Source organism: Stegostoma tigrinum, chromosome 18 (genome assembly GCF_030684315.1).
Source record: "Stegostoma tigrinum isolate sSteTig4 chromosome 18, sSteTig4.hap1, whole genome shotgun sequence".
NCBI classification, from domain to species: Eukaryota; Metazoa; Chordata; class Chondrichthyes; order Orectolobiformes; family Stegostomatidae; genus Stegostoma; species Stegostoma tigrinum.
This window is the reverse complement of record NC_081371.1, coordinates 50,884,293-50,903,679: the sequence shown is the minus strand read 5'-3', so window position 1 is coordinate 50,903,679 and position 19,387 is coordinate 50,884,293. Positions and strand designations below refer to the sequence as shown.

Genomic DNA, 19,387 nt, shown 5'->3' with positions numbered 1-19,387 from the left:
TAGAGGTGCTTTATAAACACAGGACTTCTTGTGGAGGTGTATATATGAGCCTATATATCTACAAAAAGGCAAAGATCAGTGTGTACATTGGGATAATTGTATTTGCAGATGAATGTACTATAACATTTACCCTATCCTTCATGTACTTTATATGCATGGTTTATTGAGCTTCTTCTGTCACTTTCTGCTTAAGGCAAATATAGAATAGTACAGCAAGAATTAGCAGTACATTAATGTGGAATCTTTATTATTAAGCTAAGACTTTACATATAACAGTAACTGTGTAAGGGTTAATGCCTGAGACAGTGAGAATATCACCTCCCATGATGGTGATACAAGAGGACCCACGGCTGAGACATGCAAGAGAATTTGATTGTGGCTTCAGTAGAAACCAGATGAACCGATAGGTGCTATTATTACAGACCTTTACAGGGTGGTTGGAGGGTGTGAGTATAGATACCGAGAAGCTGAATGTGAGGTCAAATTGTAGTCAGTATTGCTGGTGAATCCCTATCAGATTTATTGCAAACTAAGGAAGACTTCACCCTAGAACAAACAGCTGCTGAGACACAAAGAGTCCTGTAAACAGAATGGTGAGAAGAAAATGTTTGACCAAAGAATTCTCCACTAACCATAGAGTTTGTTAAGCACTGGAAGATAAAAGAAGCATTACACTGAATTACACTTGGGAAGGCAAGTGCAAGATAGTGTCATTGAAATGACATTGAACCTTGCTAGCACTGTGAAACAATTAGTTCCACTGGCACATACAGATTCCTGTAATATTGCAAAATACCTTCTTTGCTGAAAAAGTGATCATTTTGAGAAGATGTTCAAAACTAGAGGGCATAAGTTTAAGGTGAGACAAGAAGATTTAAAAGGGACCCTCAGGGGGAATTTTTTTCACACAGAGGGTGGTTCGTATGTAGAATGAACTGCCAGAGGAAGTGGTGGATGCAGGTACAATTACAACATTTAAAGGACATTTCGGCAGTACATGAATACAAAAGGTTTAGAGGGATATGGGCCAAAGCCAATTTAGTTTGGGGAACCTGGTGAGCATGGATGAGTTGGAATGAAGGGTCTTTTTCTGTTCTGCATAGCTCTATGTGCAATACTAAAACTTCTAATTTCACAGCTTCCAAAGAAAGAAAAGTATTCACAGATAAAGCCATTAATGAGGTTGAAGAATCTCCATCAGAAGAACAAAAATATATTCCTTTGGTATAATCAATGAACCCAACCATGCATTCTCAATTGCAGATATAGGTCAGTGGGCATTCACCTGATATTAAACTGGATATGGGAGCCATTGTAATGTTGCTGTCCAACAATTAATTGTGATTATCAACACATTTTCTGCAACCGACAAAGACCAGGTCTAGGAGTGATGGAACTAAAAGTCACTGGTGAGTCACAAGCAATACTCCAGTATAAGGAAAAGGAGATATTGGAAACATTGTGCATTACACGGAATCAAGAATTTTCTTTTTTGAGTAGAGCACCTTAATCCCATTGGGATGGTGAAGTAGGTTAATCAGCAATAGTTCAAGAGTGTCTTCAGAAAAAAAAACTTTCTGAACTTATTTACTGGGAAGACTTCAGACTGAAAACAGCATTGCTTTGTGAAAAGATGTTAAACTGGTGTATCTTTTCACACCCAAAAACACACTACACCGACTAATGAAATATGTTCAACTTCAGCTGAGAGAGATGGCCAGGATGGCTGTTACTATGTCTCCAGAGAGGTCTGAAATGCAACAGAATGCTTTACGTTTACCTAGTTAAACTCAACTCAATAAGGCCGTAGCAGGTGAAATTCATCCCATGTCTTCAGGGGACAAAAGCATGATACAGTTGTTCAAAAGTGGCATGTTCATAAAACTAGGGTCTAGGCCCGAAATGTCAGCTTTTGTGCTCCTTGGCCTGCTGTGTTCGTCCAGCCCCACACTTTGTTGTCCATGTTCATAAAACTGGCTCTTTGAATGAGAAGTCAAAATTGCAAACAATTTTCATTACTCTGTGCAGAAGATTTTGTTTAGAATAGTCACTATTTGGTATAGGGTTGGAGCTGGTACATTACTAAAGAGCCAGGCTAAACATTTTACAGGCTTTGAAGGAGTATTATATCATTTTGATAGCATCTTAGTCAATTGTGAATCTGTCAAGGAATATGACATTAGGTTAAAGTGGCTTTGAACCATCTACAAGAAGATAGTTTGACACTTATGAAGAAGTTACACTCTCAAAACAACAACTGGTTTCTTACTGCATATTGTCAGTAGCAATGACGTAGTGGTAGAGCTGCAAAAAGCAAAGGCTTTATTGAATTTCCAAAGTCTACTGCCACCCTGAATCTTCAATGATTCCTTGAAGCCAAAAGAGGCCTCAAAACCATTGAAGATGAATAAAGATTCTTTTTAAAATTCACTCCTAAACAACAGGTCTACTCCAATACAATGTGGGTTGGCACCATCAGAGGTGTTGATGGGCTGCACTTTTTGAACATAACTTTCCATCCTGTCCAAATTTCTTCTGGGATTAGCAATCCAGGTTTTTCGAACAACCGAAAGCATAACCTAATCACAAACCACAGGCTTACAACAATGAGAGGAGGTGCTGTACCAGGAACCTACCCAAGCTGACAGAAGGAGAAAGTGTATAAACAAGAGATAAAGGCAGAGAAGGAGTAATCCATCTGGAAAGATAATAATTAAAAGAGATCTTATCCAGTACATATTGAAGAAGGTACTACACAAAGAAACGGGAGGAATCTGATTTCTTTTCATTAAACCATCAATTAGTTATACATTTGGATGAACCAGATGCTGGGCCAGAAATTTATAAACAAACAGATATTACAGATTTTGAAAACACCATCAAAGTCAAGATACAAAAGTTCAGAGAGACAGAGACTACTGATCTTCTAAGTCATGAGGAGCACAATCAGACTGAACTGGGAAAGCATTTGACAGATTGAATCTGAGGTCAAAGACCTGGTGAGAGATGGAGTGATACATAAATATGAAAGTCAGAAACTACGGACAAAGATGAGAGAGATAGTGTAATAGGATTGTAAGGGTTAATGTCTGGGACTATGTGAATAGCACCTCCAATTATAATGATGCAAGACTTATATTCATTCACGGGAAGTGAGTATCTCTAGCTAGGCCAACATTTATTGTCCATCCCTAACTGCCCAGAGTCAATCACATTGCTGCGAGTTTGGAGTCACATGTAGGTCAGTCTGGATAGGGATAGCAGTTTCTTTCCCTAAAGGGCACTAGTGAATCAGATGAATTTTTCCAACAATCGATTGCCATCATTAGCTTCTTAATTCCAGATTTTATTGGATTCAATTCAACCATCTGCTGTGGCAGGATTTAAACATGGAGCTCTGGATTAGCAGTCCAGCAATAATATCACTAGACCATCAGCTTGCTCTTTTAGGCTTCAGCACAATATTAAGACGTCAGTATAATGAGATGTAAACTTGTTTATTGTTCCGTAATCTTTTTGAATTAGTTTTTGAATCTTTTTGGATAGCCAGAGACTTTTTCCTGGGGTGGAGGTAGCTGTTATAGTGTAGCATAGTGTACCTATTAGATAGCATAGTTTTAAAGTGAGGCAGATAGACATAGGGGAGACGTCAGAGGTAGGTTCTTTACTCAGAGAGTGGTTATGGGGGTGGAAGGCATTGCTGGAGAGGGTAGTGGAGTCGGCTTCATTAGGGGTATTTAAGCAGCTATTAGATAGCTACTTGGATGACAGTTTGAAGTAGGAGTGGAGGTTAGATAGAACTTTGGTTTAGGGTCAAAGTTTGGCATAGTATCGTGGGCCGAAGGGCTTGAATCGTGCTGTACAGCTCTATGTTCTAGTTGTTGCTCGAGCATATCAATGGTTCAATGGTCTTGAGGGGGTTGAACTAATGAACCTATGTAAACCACATCTGTACTGTATATCCGAGATAATGGGAACTGCAGATGCTGGAGAATTCCAAGATAATAAAATGTGAGGCTGGATGAACACAGCAGGCCAAGCAGCATCTCAGGAGCACAAAAGCTGACGTTTCGGGCCTAGACCCTTCATCAGAGAGGGGGATGGGGAGAGGGAACGGGAATAAATAGGGAGAGCAACTCATATTCCACCTGGGGACCCTGCAGCCATATGGTATCAATGTGGACTTCACCAGTTTCAAAATCTCCCCTTCCCCTACTGCATCCCTAAACCAGCCCAGTTCGTCCCCTCCCCACACTGCACCACACAACCAGCCCAGCTCTTCCCCCCCACCCACTGCATCCCAAAACCAGTCCAACCTGTCTCTGCCTCCCTAACCTGTTCTTCCTCTCACCCATCCCTTCCTCCCACCCCAAGCCGCACCCCCATCTACCTACTAACCTCATCGCACCCCCTTGACCTGTCCGTCTTCCCTGGACTGACCTATCCCCTCCCCACCTCCCCACCTATACTCTCTCCACCTATCTTCTTTACTCTCCATCTTCGGTCTGCCTCCCCCTCTCTCCCTATTTATTCCAGTTCCTTCTCCCCATCCCCCTCTCTGATGAAGGGTCTAGGCCCGAAACGTCAGCCTCTGTACTGTATATCCGCTGCTTTGTTCTGTCTGTACATGAGATTACACAACACATAATGCCTTCCAGTGGATAGTGATGCACAGCCATTTTAGATGCTGCCCATAAAAGAGCAGCCTCCGCTCCCATTGACATTTCAAGCTATGAAGACAATTAACTCACTTCACCAGGTTTGGAAGCTGCTCTGCTTTGAGCCAGAATGCTCGTTTGTCACCGTCCATGCCATCAATTGCCTTCTGAGTGGGCACAAGGAGAGTGATATTGGCAATTTCAGAAAGCAGTTTGTTTTGAGAAGCATCCTGAAAAAAAGAGAGAATCAAAAAATTTTAGACTGAAAGAATTTCCAATGTATGAGAACTTTACCCGTACCTTCTCCTTCTTTCAGGAGATGGCAAGGCTGCGGAAGCAGGAATGGAAAGGAGGGTCAGGTGGGATTTGGTGGAAGCATCTAGTCACAGTAGGGCTAGGTCTAATGAGCTGCCTCTTCCATTCCTGCCCCTCATACTTGTTTCAATAATAATACACACCAAAGATAAAAATTCAAGGATGGGTGGAATTCATAGAGTTAGACCCGCAAGGAATGTGACATGAAGCTCAGATCTTTAAAAAATTACTGCCATTTCTCACTCCCCAGGGAAAATCCTGCACTTTTGGGATGGGGTCCCTTATGCAGTACACAATTAATGGGACTTGGGGAACCATATTACAAAACAATGAAGGAACATTCATCATTTTAAACATTTATGGGATGTGGCCAAAGCTGGAAAGGTTAGTATTTATTGGCCATCTTCAGTTGCCCTTGGGAAGGTGGTAGTGAATTGCATTGTTGAATTGCTGTTGTTCTTGGGGTTTAAGTACACCCACAGTACCATGATGGAGGGAGTTTCAGGACCCAGCGATAAATGAAGGAAAAACAATACATTTCAAAGTCAGGATGGTGTGTGGCTTGAATGGAACTTGAAAGTGATGTTGTTCCCATGCTCTTGTCCTACGAGTCGGATGTAGTTGTGGGTATGGAAGGTGCTGTCAGAGGAGCCTTGGTGGGTAAATGGTACACACTGCTGCCCCTGTGTGGTGGACAGTGATTGGAATGACATTTCTCTTACATGGGCCTTCACCAAAACTGATCAGGGACTCATAGGTGTCCTGGTGCCCCTGCATTGTACAGGACATTGGAAAGAAAAATTCCTGCATTGAAAGGGATATGGCAAACTTTGTTTCAACTGGCACCTTATGAATCAGCCCTCTCAATCGCCTGAAATGCTGGAAGTTTGCTGTATTATTGGGATCTCCATGATGCCCAAATAGTCAGTTGAGAGTGTGACTAAGAAGGATCTCTGCCACAATGTTTTACTTAAGGCAAAGTTGCATTGTTATTTAAGTGATTTATATTATAAGTAAAGGATGACAGTGATGCATATAGCCCCTGCATAATGTTTCTATAATCAAGTGTGTGTTTTTACATTGATTGCGTACAGTTCTGGTCACCACACTCTGAAAAGGATGTGGATGCTTAGGAGAGGACACAGAAAAATTTTACCAGGATGTTGCCTGATGCGGGATATTTTAGCAATGAAGAAAGGTGGGATCGGCTGGGTTTGATTTCACTGGAATGCAGGAGGTTGGAGGGGCGACCTGATGGACGCTTATAAGATTGTGAATGGCATGGATCGAATGGAAAGTATTAAGCTTTTTCCCAGGGTTGGAGAGGTGGCTGTCAATTATTGGGGAAGACAGGTTGAAGGTATGAGGAGTTAAGTTTAAAAGAGATGTGTGAGGCAAGTTTTCACACCAAGGGTGGTGAGTGCCTGCACTGCATTGCCAGAGGATGTGGTAGAAGTATACACAATAGCAACATTCAAGAACCACCCAGACAAAAACATGAGTAGGATGGCAATAGAGGGATATGGATCCTGTAAAGTGAAGACAGTTTTAACATGGAAGGACAAAATGTGTCAGCACAGGCTTCGAGAGCCGAAGGGCTTATTCATGTGCTGTATTGTTATTTGTTCATTGATTATGTATCCTCTTGATCAACTGGAATATTTGATCAACCAACACACTCCTGGTCCCATAAGTGCCAGTTAACAAAGCATTTGCTGTACAATTGATTATACAAAGTTCTGTTGGATTTCTGTAACTGGCAGATGAAGGTAGCATTGAACTTGTCTCCAGTGCTTGGTCCCATCATACTCTGTTTCCTTCAAATTCTTCTCCCCTGCCATCGCTTCCAGTCAACATATTAAAAAATATACTGGAGCCCTCTCTATGATAGCTTCATCCCAGAATTTGCTACTGATCAAGGGACACTGGTGAGGGAAATTTCTGCTCTGGCCCGGATCAATAGCCCCTTTGAAGGCTTTCCAAGAATTTCTGGATTTTTTGCCCAGTGAAACATTCATTGGTCGAATTGAAATGAGGGAAGGGCTTGGGCTGTTTCTTTCAAAAATGCTATCCTCCAACTTCTGACGCAATCCTGAAGGCATTGACTCAAATACGAAGGAATAACAGAAAGAACTGTATTTATGTATCACTCTCCACAACCTCAAGACTACAAATTACAGCCAATTCAGTTCTCTTTTAAATTGTAATTGTTGCTGTAATACAGGAAATGTGGGAATCAATTTTCACTCAGCAAGGCCCAATGAAGAGTAAGGGGTTCATGACCAGATCATCCAGTCTATTGATCTTGTTTGATGTTGGCTAGGCCAATAAGATAGGACTCTCCTGGTTTTCTTTTAAAAGCAGTGTCGTGAGATTTTTCAACTGCCTGAAAGAATAGGTGGGACTTTGGTTTAGAATCTTACTTGAAAGGATACAGATCCCTGAGCCACCTCGGTCACCAATGCTTCACCTACCAGCCTACAACCAATTGAACTCTCTGGAGGGAGGTTTGTCCCTACAATCTTAGATGCACAACCAAACATGTTACCAAGTTTCACAATGTAACAAAGTGTGGAGCTGGATGAACACAGCAGGCCAAGCAGCATCTCAGGAACACAAAAGCTGGCATTTCGGGCCTAGACCCTTCATTAGAAAAGGGGGATGGGGAGAGGGTTCTGAAATAAATAGGGAGAGAGGAGGAAGCGGACCGAAGATGGATAGAGGAGAAGATAGGTGGAGAGGAGTGTATAGGTTGGGAGGTAGGGAGGGGATAGGTCAGTCCAGGGAGGACAGACAGGTCAAGGAGGCGGGATGAGGTTAGCAGGTAGGAAATGGAGGTGCGGCTTGAGGTGGGAGGAGGGGATAGGTGAGAGGAAGAACTGGTTAGGGAGGCGGGGACGAGCTGGGCTGGTTTTGGGTTGAGGTGGGGGAAGGGTGCTTTAATTGACGCAGCATAAATAAGTTGGTGAGTCTGAGTCATTTCATTAACTGAATTTGATCAGGAAGGGTAACATTTTCATATGGGCTGCAGGTCTACTAGTTTGGCCTTGGCTTAAGTGTTGTGAGCAGTTCTGGGCAATGTGCTTAGGGTGGGATGTGAAGGGTTAGGTCAGGTGCAGAAATGATTCTCATGAATGGCTCCAGAGACTTCAGTTGTGAAGATAGATTGGAAGAAGTTAGAACTGTTTAGCTTATGGAATTAGTGGCCCGAAGGAAATTTGATTGAAGTACTCAAAATCTGAAGATGAGGACAAGCTGTTCCCACTTTTAAAAAGACCAAGAATGAGAGGGCCAAGATTTAAAGTAATTAGCAAAAGAAGCAAAAAAGTGCTGTGAGAGAAAGTTTTTCCACACTAGTAATTGTTTAGGATCTGGAATGCACTCCCTGAGAGTGTGATGGATTTTGAAAGGGAATCGGACGTTCATTTGAAAAGGAACAATGTGCAGGATTACTGGAGAGAAGGCAGGAGAATGGTGCTAAGTTAATTGCTCATTCAGAGAGCTAGTGCAGCTAGTGATGGGATGAATGGCCGCCTTCTGTACTGTAAGAATTTTGTGACTTACATTCACCCACTTGAGAAATCCAGCTGCATCTGGAATGAGGGAGAGAGCCTGGAAATAAAAATGAGAAAATGGTTTTGTACGCATCAAACGTCATTGTCATGATTTATTAACAGCAATAGACACTTTCACTGGAATGGTAATATATTCTAATTGCTGTATATAGCAGGGTATGCTGTAATTGGGCATCACCATTACGTGACCCATTATCACTTCTGCAGCTAAACAGTGCTGCCACTGAATGGAACATCCTCTACTGCAGATACCCCATCAAAATGTGTACCTATAGCATTGTTAATGGATACAGACAAAAATTTCACTCTCTGTAGACAATGTTGCTCCAGACTGACAAGTATAAAATCATGAGACACTTTGACTGAAGCTGAGAGGCTGCTTCCACGTGACTGTAACCAAGTAGGTGCAGTGTCAGGATGAGAGTTGATCATTTAGGAGTGAGGTGAGGGGAGACTTTTTCATTCAATGGGTTCTAAATCATTGGAATTTTCTTCCTAACAAGGCTGTGAATGCTCCATCATTGTGTATATTCAAAACTGAGAGACTTGGGCTCTAAGGGAACCAAGAAATGGGGATGGAGCAGATAAGCAGAAGGTCAGCCATGATATGGTGATTTTTGGGGCGGTCTGGTGGCTCGATTGGCTCAGTGGTTAGGACTGTTGCCTCATAGCACCAGGGACGTGGATTCTATTCCAACCTTGGGCGACTGTCTGTGTGGACTTCCCACATAGGTGCGGCATTCAAGAAGGCACAACAATGTCTCTTCTTCCTCAGGCAACTCAGGAAATTTGCCATGTCTATAAGGTCCCTCACCAACTCTGACAGATGCCCCATTGAAAGCATACTGTCTGGGTGCATAACAGCCTGGTACGGCAACTGCCCCGCCCAGGACCATAAGAAACTACAGAAGGTGGTGTGCAGAGTCCAGGCCATCCCAGAACCCAACCTCCCACCCGTGAACTCCATTTACATGGCCACGGAAAGGCAGCCAACGTCATCAAAGACCCATTGCATCTCAATAATGATCTCCTACAACCTCTACCATCAGGCAGAGGATACAGAAGCCTGAACACACTCATGAGCGGGTTCAGGAACAGCTCCTTCCCAGTCATTATCACACTGATGAATAGACACTCTAGCCTGAAATAATGATTGATCTTGCTAACATTGATTTCACCCAGTGCACACCCTGTGCAATGAATGCTTCCATCTCAGTCTTGTTGATCTGTACATCCTTTACTTACTATGACCTGCCTGTACCGCTCATAATTAAAGCTTTTTGCTGTACTTTAGTACACATGACAATAAAGCCAATGATCAATCAAACCTGAAGAAGGAGCGAGACACCGAAAGCTTGTGTCGATACATTTCCAAGTCAGGATGGTGAGTGGCTTGGAAAGGCTTCAATTACCAGAGGAAGAAACTAAATTTGTAGGGCTGTGGGGTAAGGGAGGAGGAGTGAGACTGACTGAGTTGCTGTTGCAGAGTCCAGCCACAGACATGACAGGCTAAATGGCCTCGTTTTATGCTGTAACCACTCTGTGTTTCTGTGACCGAGCCCTTGCACTTTGATTGTTTTAAGTCAAACCTTACTGAGGACACAGAAGTGGGATTTTAATCAATCAGGGCTGACTGCAATCGATTATGAGTCACATTAAATACACTAGTGAATGGGAATCACCAGCAATCCGGTTTAGTATGAAGATGATTGGAGAATTCTAAAGTTCCATTCATGGGCTGAAAGTTTCAGACTTGAACAGAATGTGTTTTCAATGGAGGAAATAAGCTGAAAGTCAATCTAGGGCTTGCTGAAAGGTGTAATGTAGATTTATGGAGAATTTGTTTTAGTCATTCGTGGTTTATGGTCTTCACTGGCTGGGACAGCATTTATTGCACACACCTAAAAGCCCTTGAGAAGACGGTGGTGATCTGGCTACTTGGATGGTGCAAGCCACGTGCTGTGGGTAGACACACAATCTACTGGGGATGGAGTTCCGGGATTTTGATCTAGAGACACTGAAGGAACTGCAATATATTTCCGAGTCAGGATGATACTTGGCTTGGTGGGGAAATTGCAGGTGATATTGTTCCCATGTATCCGCTGCCCTTGTCCTTCTAGATGGAAGTAGTTATGGGTTTGGGAGGAATCTGTCAGAATTTCTGCAGTGCATCTTGTAGATGGTACACACTGCTTCACACTGAGCGTAGGTGGTATCGTAAATGGCTTCTTGTAGATGTGGTGTCAATCAAGTTGGACAGCTTGCCCTGGATGGTATCGGGCTCCCTGAGTGTTGTTGGAGCCGCACCCATTCAGCCGAGTGCGGAGTATTCCACCACACTCCTGACTTGTGCTCTGCAAATGGCGGACAGGCTTTGGAGAGTCAGAAGGTGAATTACTTGCTGCAGTATTTCTAGCCTTTAACCTGCTGCTGTAGCCATTGTGTTTATGTGGCACGTCCAGTCAATTTTCTGGTCAATTATAACCCCAAGGATGTTGATAGTGGGGAATTCAGTGATGGTAGGGGACAGTGGTTAGACTGTTGACTTGCTTGCCAAGCTGGCTTGTTTTCGTTCAGATGTTTCGTCACCATGTGTAGTATCATTTCCAGTTTTGTTCTGTATGGGTTTGTATATGTAGCCCAATTCTAGGTGATTGTATGTAACACTCCACATCATAACGGACTGGACAGTATAAATTCCAAGGGGAGTAGAACAACATCGCTTCTTCCAAGGCCTCACTGATTATGTTACCTAGCATGGTGATGAAACGTATGAACGAAAACAAGCCAGCTCGGCGAGCAAATCAACAACCTCACCTACAACCAGAGCTACAAATCTTTGCTAAAACTTTGAAGAGTGGTTAGATTGTCTATTCTTGGAGACGGTCATAGCCTGGCAGTTGTGTGATGTGAATGTTACTTGTCAGCACAAGGCTGAATATTGTGTAGATCTTGTTGCGTTTGAACATGGGCTGCTTCAGGATCTGAGGCAAATCATAGAATTGTTACAGAGCGGTAGGAGGCTATTCAGCCCATCATGCATAGACCAGCTCCTACCACAGGACTGGATGGCCATGGAAGGTGCACTTACAACCTGGGCAAACTGTTTGTTAACAACTTAAAAATTCTTCTGCCACATAAAAGAAAGAAGATTGGACCCTCTTCCACTGTCAACTTTGGATCCAAACTATACCATGTTTCTGAAGAGTCATGTTGCCACAGTGACTCAGGCACTGTGTACTACCCTGAGCCCCTGAACAACTTCACCAATGGTCAGGCACTACCACCCTTCCCAATGCTGTACAAACCACACTTTTCTTTTCATGGTCATTTATCTTGTAGGTTTCAGGCTGAACTAAACCCGACGTGTGAGAGATCTGAATAAGACTCATAACCCGAAAGAAAATTTTTGAACCAATAACCATATGAGTGAGCTTACCGTCACTGCATTTCCATAACAGATGATACCATCACCATCGTATCCTTTCTGACAAGTACAGCTTCTTATTCCTGGAGATGTATACGTGCAAGTCGCCTGCCAACACGTGTGAAGTAAATCAGCAAATGAACAGTAAAAAGATGCACTGTTTTTCTAAGCATGAAGAGAATCGTCTCTATTTTGTTGATGATCTTCTATAGAGTTTTATGTTTTCTTTTCAGATAATGGAATAGGAAATTATGACCTGTTTCAGGCCTGCTTTGAAATGGCAGAGACAAGCTTTGAGCACAGCACATTTAAGCAATCTTATAGTACCTGAATAATATCCATCGTACTTTAAAAATCCATCAGGCACATAATTAGAGGTATAGAGTATAAATAGTAAGGATGGCACACTCAACCTTCACAGATCATTGTTTGTGCTTCAGTTGCAATGATGTGTTCAATTCGAGACATTATACTTTAGGAAGGATGTTAAGGCATTGGTGTGAGCTTTAATGATATGGTACCTGGAACGAAAGACCTCAGTTAATAAATTGTAGGAAGCTGGGGCTGTTCTCCACAAACCAAGTGACTTTATTGGAGCATTCAAAATAATGATGGATTTTGTACTTTGCAAAAATTTCATGGGAGGTGAGTGTCTCTGGTGAGGCCAGCATTTATTGCCCACCCTTAATTACCCTTGAGAAGGTGGTACTGACCTGTATTCTCGAACCAATGAAGCCCATCTGGTGTAGATAGACCCACAATAACATGAGGGAGAGAGTTCCAGGATTGTGAGCTGGTAACACTGGTGGAATGGTGATATATTCAGGATGGCTGAATGTGTGACTTGGAAGGTATTATTGTAGGTACTGGTGTTCTGATGGAGGCCATGGGTTTGGAAGGTGCTGTTGGAGGAGCGTTGGTGAATTACTGCAGTGTGTCTTCTCGATGACACACACTATTGTCATTGTCCATCAGTGGCAAAGGGAGTGCATGATTAGTAAATCAGGTTCCCATCAGGTGGGCTGCTTTGTCCTGGATTGTACTGAATTTTTGAGTACTGTTGGAGCTGCACCAATCCAAGCAAATGGAAAGTATTCAATCACATTCTTATCTTCAACTTTATAGACGGTGGACATTTTTCAGAGATTTACGAGGTGAGTTTCTCATAGTAAAACTCCAAGCTGCTGATCATCTCTGAGGCCTGAATATTTATGTGACCAGTCCAGTTCAGTTCCAGGGCCATGGAAAGCCCCAAGATGTTAATTGTGGGGTATCATCAATGGTAATTTCACTGAATATCAAAGAGGGTTTGTTACATTCTCTCTTGTTGCAGATGGTTATTGCCTGGCATTTTGTGTGGCACAAATAACGCTTGCTACAAGGCAGCCCAAACCTAGACATTGCCCAGGTCTTCCTACATATAGTACCAATTACTTCAGTAACATGTGGAGTTGAGAATTCAAAAGGGACAGTATTTTTTTTCAGATGACACTAACTACTTTTGGACTAATTCCAACGCAGTAAAAAGTGCAATTCAGTCTCAAATTCTCCAAGCATATAATTCTGAGTAATCTAATCTTAATAAAGCTTAAAACTATTTGTGAGTTGGTGGATATACCAGAAGAGTGAGACTTGCAAATCACTTTATCCTTGTCTGTTGGACAGGATTTGAGAGGACCCATTGATAAATTTGGAATGTGGACGGGTGGGATAAGAGGCAAATATGGAGGGGGAGAATGTAGTGCCCAAGATTGACATAAAGGCAGGGGATAACTTCTTGTAGTTTTTGGCTCTTTTCCAACAAAAAGACTTACCTGCTGCCTCTGAGGACCCCTGATTTAGCTGCTGTAGAGCCCAAAATCCAGTCAGAGTTCTGAGTGCTTCAGGCTCCGAATGCTTTAAACAGACTTCCCAGAAATGGCCATAGGACCTTCAATGCGATCAGCAATGGGGTCCTTGCACTCATTTCAGGCAGATGCCAAGGCTACCTAAAGACAAAGGCTTTTGCGAAACTAGCCAATCAGACGTGCACAGTGAGCTTTGTCTCTTCGCTAAATTGGTCATCACTGCACCCTTTTTAAGCTACATATCCATTACACTGGCATTGAAATTATGCTGCTGGGAATTCTGGTTAGCATGCTTACGAATCCTGATGAAACAAGGGGGTATAATTTTAAAGTGGAAGGCAGGAGGTTTCGAGAGGATTTGCAGGAAATCTTTTTCACCCAGAGGGAGGTAGGGTCGGGGCTGCACTGCCGGGGAGGGTGGATGAGATGGAGAAACTCATAAACTTTAAAAAACTATTGGATGAGCACTTGAAGTGTCATAACATTCAAGGTATGGGCCCAATGCAGGAAAGGGAGACTAGTATAGGTAGGAGTATATCTTTGGTGATACTGACCTGATGGGCTGAACAGCCTCCTCTGTACTGTATGATCCTAGAACTCAACAGATTCTAACATCAAACCAACTTACCAGATAATGGCAGCCTCCATTTTCTTCCAAACAAGGATTTATCGGCTCACATTCTATGCCATTACCACGGAAACCCTTCTTGCACTCACAGTCATTCTGTTGATAAATGAAGGTCTCAATAAAATTTGTGCTTGTATCTACTATTGTTGAAGTTGATTTCATTCCTCAGAGCTTTGAGTATAGGAGTTGAGACAGCATATTGAGGTTGTATTGGAAGCTGGTGAGGCCGGTTCTGCAGTACGGTGTGCAGTTCAGGTCACCCTGTTATAGGAAGGATATTATTAAACGAAAAGGGTCCGAAAAAAAAATTATCAGGATTTTGCCGGAAATGGAGGGTTTGTGTTATAAAAATAGTTTGGATAGGTGGCACTTTTTCACCAGAGCGATGGAGGCTGAGAGGTGACCTTATCGAGGTTTATAAAATCACGAGGGGTATAGATAAGGTGAGTAGCAAAGGTCTTTTCCCTAGGGTGGGGGTGTTCAAAACTAGGAGGCCATATTTTTAAGGTGAGAGAAGAAGGACATTAAAGGGACATGTGGGGCCACTTTTTTATGCAAAGTTGTTAGTGTGTGGAATGAACTGACAGAAGAAGTGGTAGATGTAGGTGCATTTACAATGTTTAAAAAATATTTAGGTAAGTACATAAATAAGAGGATGGATATGGCCAAATGCAGGCAGGTGGGACTAGTTTAATTTGGGAACATGGTCGCTGTGGACTAGTTGGGCTGAAGGGTCTGTTTCCATGTCGTATGACTCTATGACTCTGTAACTCATGTAAAATGGGGATCACTTGAAATAGAAGCAGAATTCTGGTAACTTCTTTTGTTTGCAAATATTAATTTCAACTTCAATTACGACAATGACAACTTCAATTACTGCTCAACACTGGTTTTGTTGTGAATTTTTGAAAACCATCTTGGTGTAATCATAAAAATAAGGCGTCAAGGAGGAAAAGCGTGTTCCTTCTGGCGGGAGAGTTTGGAATGTGGGGGAACATAAAAAGAAACTACTGCAGACCTTGGAAATCTGAAATGAAACCAGAAATTGCTGGAGAAACTCAGCAGATCTGGCAGCGCCTGTGGAGAGATGTTCTAAAGAAGAATCATACTGGGTTTTAAACATTAACTCCGTTTCTGTCACCTTAAGACCTTGGGATCATTATTTCTGAATAAAAATTGCCCACCTAGGACTGAGCTGAGGAGAAATTCTTTCGTGGAAATGGTGGTTAACCTTTGAAATGCTCTCCCTGAGAGAGCTGGGGATGATCAGTCATCCACTGCACAGAGGTTCAAAACTAAGATCAATACATTTTTGGGCATTACAGTGAGAATGGAATGAGTATTGGGAAGATAAGTGGAGTTATCTAGAAGGTTTGGCTTGCTGCAAATGGTCTTTCCAGAATGGCTAAAGGACCTTAAAGATGATCAGAAATACCCTCCTTGCATTAATTTCAGGTGGATAACAGGGCTGCCTAAAATGATGGTTCTGACGAAACTTGTCACAAACACACTCACAGTGCCCTGGTAAATTGGTTGTTCTTGTGCCCATTTTGTGCCTGTGCATCAGACACATTGGCACTGAATGGTATTGCCATTATGAATGAGACGGAGTATATTTTATTACACTGTTCAGCTCTATTCCAGCTCTCAGTCTCCCCTGCACTACTGCAGTAGTGAGACCAGGGGAGCTGCATCATTACAGGAGCTGTATTTCAGATGTGGGATCATCCCAGCCATCTGGGGGGTGGAGGGGAGTGCGAGCAGACACGTCATCTCTCTTCCTCAGTACTACACTCACATCTTGTAATGGGATTTCACCTCCCAGGTTACAGAATTGAGAGTAGGCCATAATGGACCCTGGAAAGGGGTTGGCAGTGTCAACGAGAGGACAGGAGAATGAAGACATGTACATTTACCTGGCCTGGCCCCAGGTAGATGCAGTTTGCATCGATGTGACATCCTCCTCGACTTTCCAGCAAGCAGTTATTGATTTCAGTACAATCCTCGCCATTTCCTGTCCATCCGGGTAAACATCGACACAAATATGACCCCATTCCCGTAGTTATACATTCAGCCTGTGGGTGAATTGTGCACATTAAAAGTTTATATTGACAAATTTGCATTGCAGACTTAATGTGGTAGGGTGGGAGCCGTGTTGGTAAGCTTAGGAAAATTGTTTTTCTATTATTCATTCACAGGTTGAGGGCATTGCTGACCAGGCCGGCATTTATTGCTCATCCCTAATTGCCCAGAGGCAATCAAGAGTCAACCACATTGCTGAGGGTCTGGAGTCACATGTAGTCACAGATCAAGTAAGGTTGGCAATTTCCTTCTCTGAAGGACATTAGTGAACCAGATGGGTTTTTCCCCAATAATTGATATTGGTTTCATGACCACCATTAGATGACTCTTAATTCCAGATTTTGTTTTTAACTGAATTCAAATTCCACCATGTACTATGGCGGGATTCAAACCCAAGTCCCCAGGACATTATTTGGGTTTCTGCGTTAACAGTCCAGCAATAATACCATTGGGCCATCACCTCCCAATAGTACTGTCAACAAATCTGGTGATGGCAGTGTGCTCCAGTTCATGAGGGGTTCTTATAGCAACCTGAATGTTGTAGCCTGGAAGAATGGAGAGTAGAGGCTCCCATTGTCTTCCAGCAAGTGGTTGACCAGGAATCTCTCCCACCCTTAGTCTTTGCCATTGGCTTGTGTCATGAGGGTTTCCTCAACTGTTACGAACATACCTTATTTGGCCATCAAGTCTGGGTGATATTTGAACCTGGTGCCTCTGGTTCAGAGGCAAGAACACTACCCACTGCCCCATCTGGGTTCCTCACTCTATAAAAACCTACAAATGCATAAATCAAGCACACGAATTGACTTAATTGTGCTAATAGAAGCAGAAACATTTTCAGTGTAATTACTGGCAGTTTTCTTACAACTGCACTTCTTTAGACGCCCGCTGTGTGCCGCTGCCACTGTCACTGTCCCTCTCATGCTATTCCGTATGTCCCCCCCACGCTCTTCATCTCTGTTGCTGCCCATTTCTCTATCACACGTTCCTCGCCGTCTCCCAAACCCTCTGGCCAAAGTAACTTTGACAATAGCACTCCATTATGTCTTGATGCTCACCGACTGCAGACTCCCCAACCCCACAAATGACTCCAATGGCAGCTGGATCACTGCTCACCCTGCAGACACCATGACACAGAAACCAAATCAAACTCCCCACCCCCTTCCGCCATTCCTCTCCCCGGCCCATCAGAAGAACGTGGACTGTTGCTGTTCCACGTGGAGTGAAGGGCTCCCAGTAGGGGTGTGGGAGAGATTTAGCACTAAGAATAATACTGACTGGTTAGCAGCAATTCCTTTCCATCACTGTCACACACTCATCAGGGAGGGTTCCATCTTTGGTTTGACAAATCCCTGGAGTTCTTCTTCACACGATATGAAGACTAGATCGAACCAACACCCCCCACCCTACACCCCGCTGCGTCAATCTGCGTTTCTCCCATCTATCCTGCTTCCCACATCATCATTTTCCATCGTCGTTGAAGGAAAATGAAAAGGCACCTGGTGTCTCTCCTTCTGATGTGATAATAAGATGGTAAGATACAGGAGCAGAAATAGGCTATTCATGACAACGGGTCAGCTCTGCCATTCAATCATGACTGAAATGTTTTTCAAACCCATTCTCGTGGCTTCTCCCTGAAACCCTTGATCCGCTGACTACTCAAGAATCTATCTCTGTTTTAACTACACTCAATGACATGCCTAGGGTTAGGTTTAGGGTCAGGGTGAGGTTTAGGGTTAGGGTTAGGGGTAGGGTTAGGGTGAGGGTTAGGGTTAGGGTTAAGGTGAGCCTTAGGGTTAGGGTTAGGGTGAGGTTTAGGGTTAGGGTGAGTGTTAGGGTTAGGGTGAGTGTTAGGGTTAGGGTTAGGGTCAGGGTTAGGGTTAGGGTTAGGGTTAGGGTTAGGGTGAGGTTTAGGGTTAGGGTGAGTGTTAGGGTTAGGGTTAAGGTTAGGTTAGGGTTAGGGGTAGGGTTAGGGTTAGGGTGAGGGTTCGGGTTAGGGTTAGGGTTAGGGTTAGAGTTAGGGTTAGGTTCGATAGGGTTAGGGTTAGGGTTAGGGTTAGGGTTAGGGTTAGGGTTAGTGTTAGGGTTAGGGTTAGGGTTAGGGTTAGCGTTAGGGATAGGGTTAGGGTTAGGGTTAGGGTTAGGGTTAGGGTTAGCGTCATCCGCAAATTTAGCAACAATGTCCTCAGTTCCTATGTCCAGGTCATGGGACAAATTAATTGCTGGGGTTACTGTCATGCAAGAATTCACAACCATCAGCAAAAACAGTTAGTTCTACTCACATTGTGACTGCAGCCACCTCGATCTGGCTGACGACAGGTGCTCGCCTCCTCGCAGTAGGATCCATCACCTTCAAAGTTTGGCTTGCAAACACAGCTGGATGGATATCAAACAGCAGCCATTTAAAAGTGAAACCATACCTTGAAGTCAAATGGTTTATTATGTTCGCGATCACTGTTGACAGAATTAACGCTCACAGTAATTACTGAACTCTTGCTGAGCTCAGCAGTCAATGCCCCACCTTTGTGTCACTAGGTTTTGGGGAATTTTTACAGAAAAATCAAAGCTGTATTCTTGTGGAGTACTGAGGAAGTGCTGCACTGTCAGATGATCGTCCTTTCTGATGAAGTGTAAAAAGTGGACCCTTTGCCCCCTCAGGTGAATGTAGCTGTTCCCATAATCATAGATTTGGAGTTGGACATGTGGGAATACCATCTCCTGACTCCCCAAAGCCTGCTCACCATCTACAGAGCACAAGTTAGGAGTGTGATGGAATACTGCCCACTTGCCTGGATGGGTGCAGCCCCAACAACACTCAAGAAGCTTGACACTATCCAGGACAAAGCAGCTCACGT

The 19,387-nt window shown here is 43.3% G+C and overlaps 1 protein-coding gene across 5 annotated transcripts in view; it reads right to left on the bottom strand.

Annotated features, from left to right (window-relative positions):
• Positions 1-19,387, bottom strand: part of stab2 (stabilin 2) — a 181,108-nt gene that overhangs the window by 91,147 nt on the left and 70,574 nt on the right. For all 5 annotated transcript variants that reach the window (XM_048549535.2, XM_048549536.2, XM_059652530.1 and 2 more), the window contains 6 exons: positions 18,815-18,908; positions 16,367-16,525; positions 14,451-14,546; positions 11,988-12,083; positions 8,538-8,585; positions 4,752-4,888 (listed from right to left, as the gene is read on the bottom strand). In XM_048549535.2, coding sequence (XP_048405492.1) covers positions 4,752-4,888; positions 8,538-8,585; positions 11,988-12,083; positions 14,451-14,546; positions 16,367-16,525; positions 18,815-18,908 — 630 coding nt within the window. The remainder of the gene's footprint in view (positions 1-4,751; positions 4,889-8,537; positions 8,586-11,987; positions 12,084-14,450; positions 14,547-16,366; positions 16,526-18,814; positions 18,909-19,387) is intronic.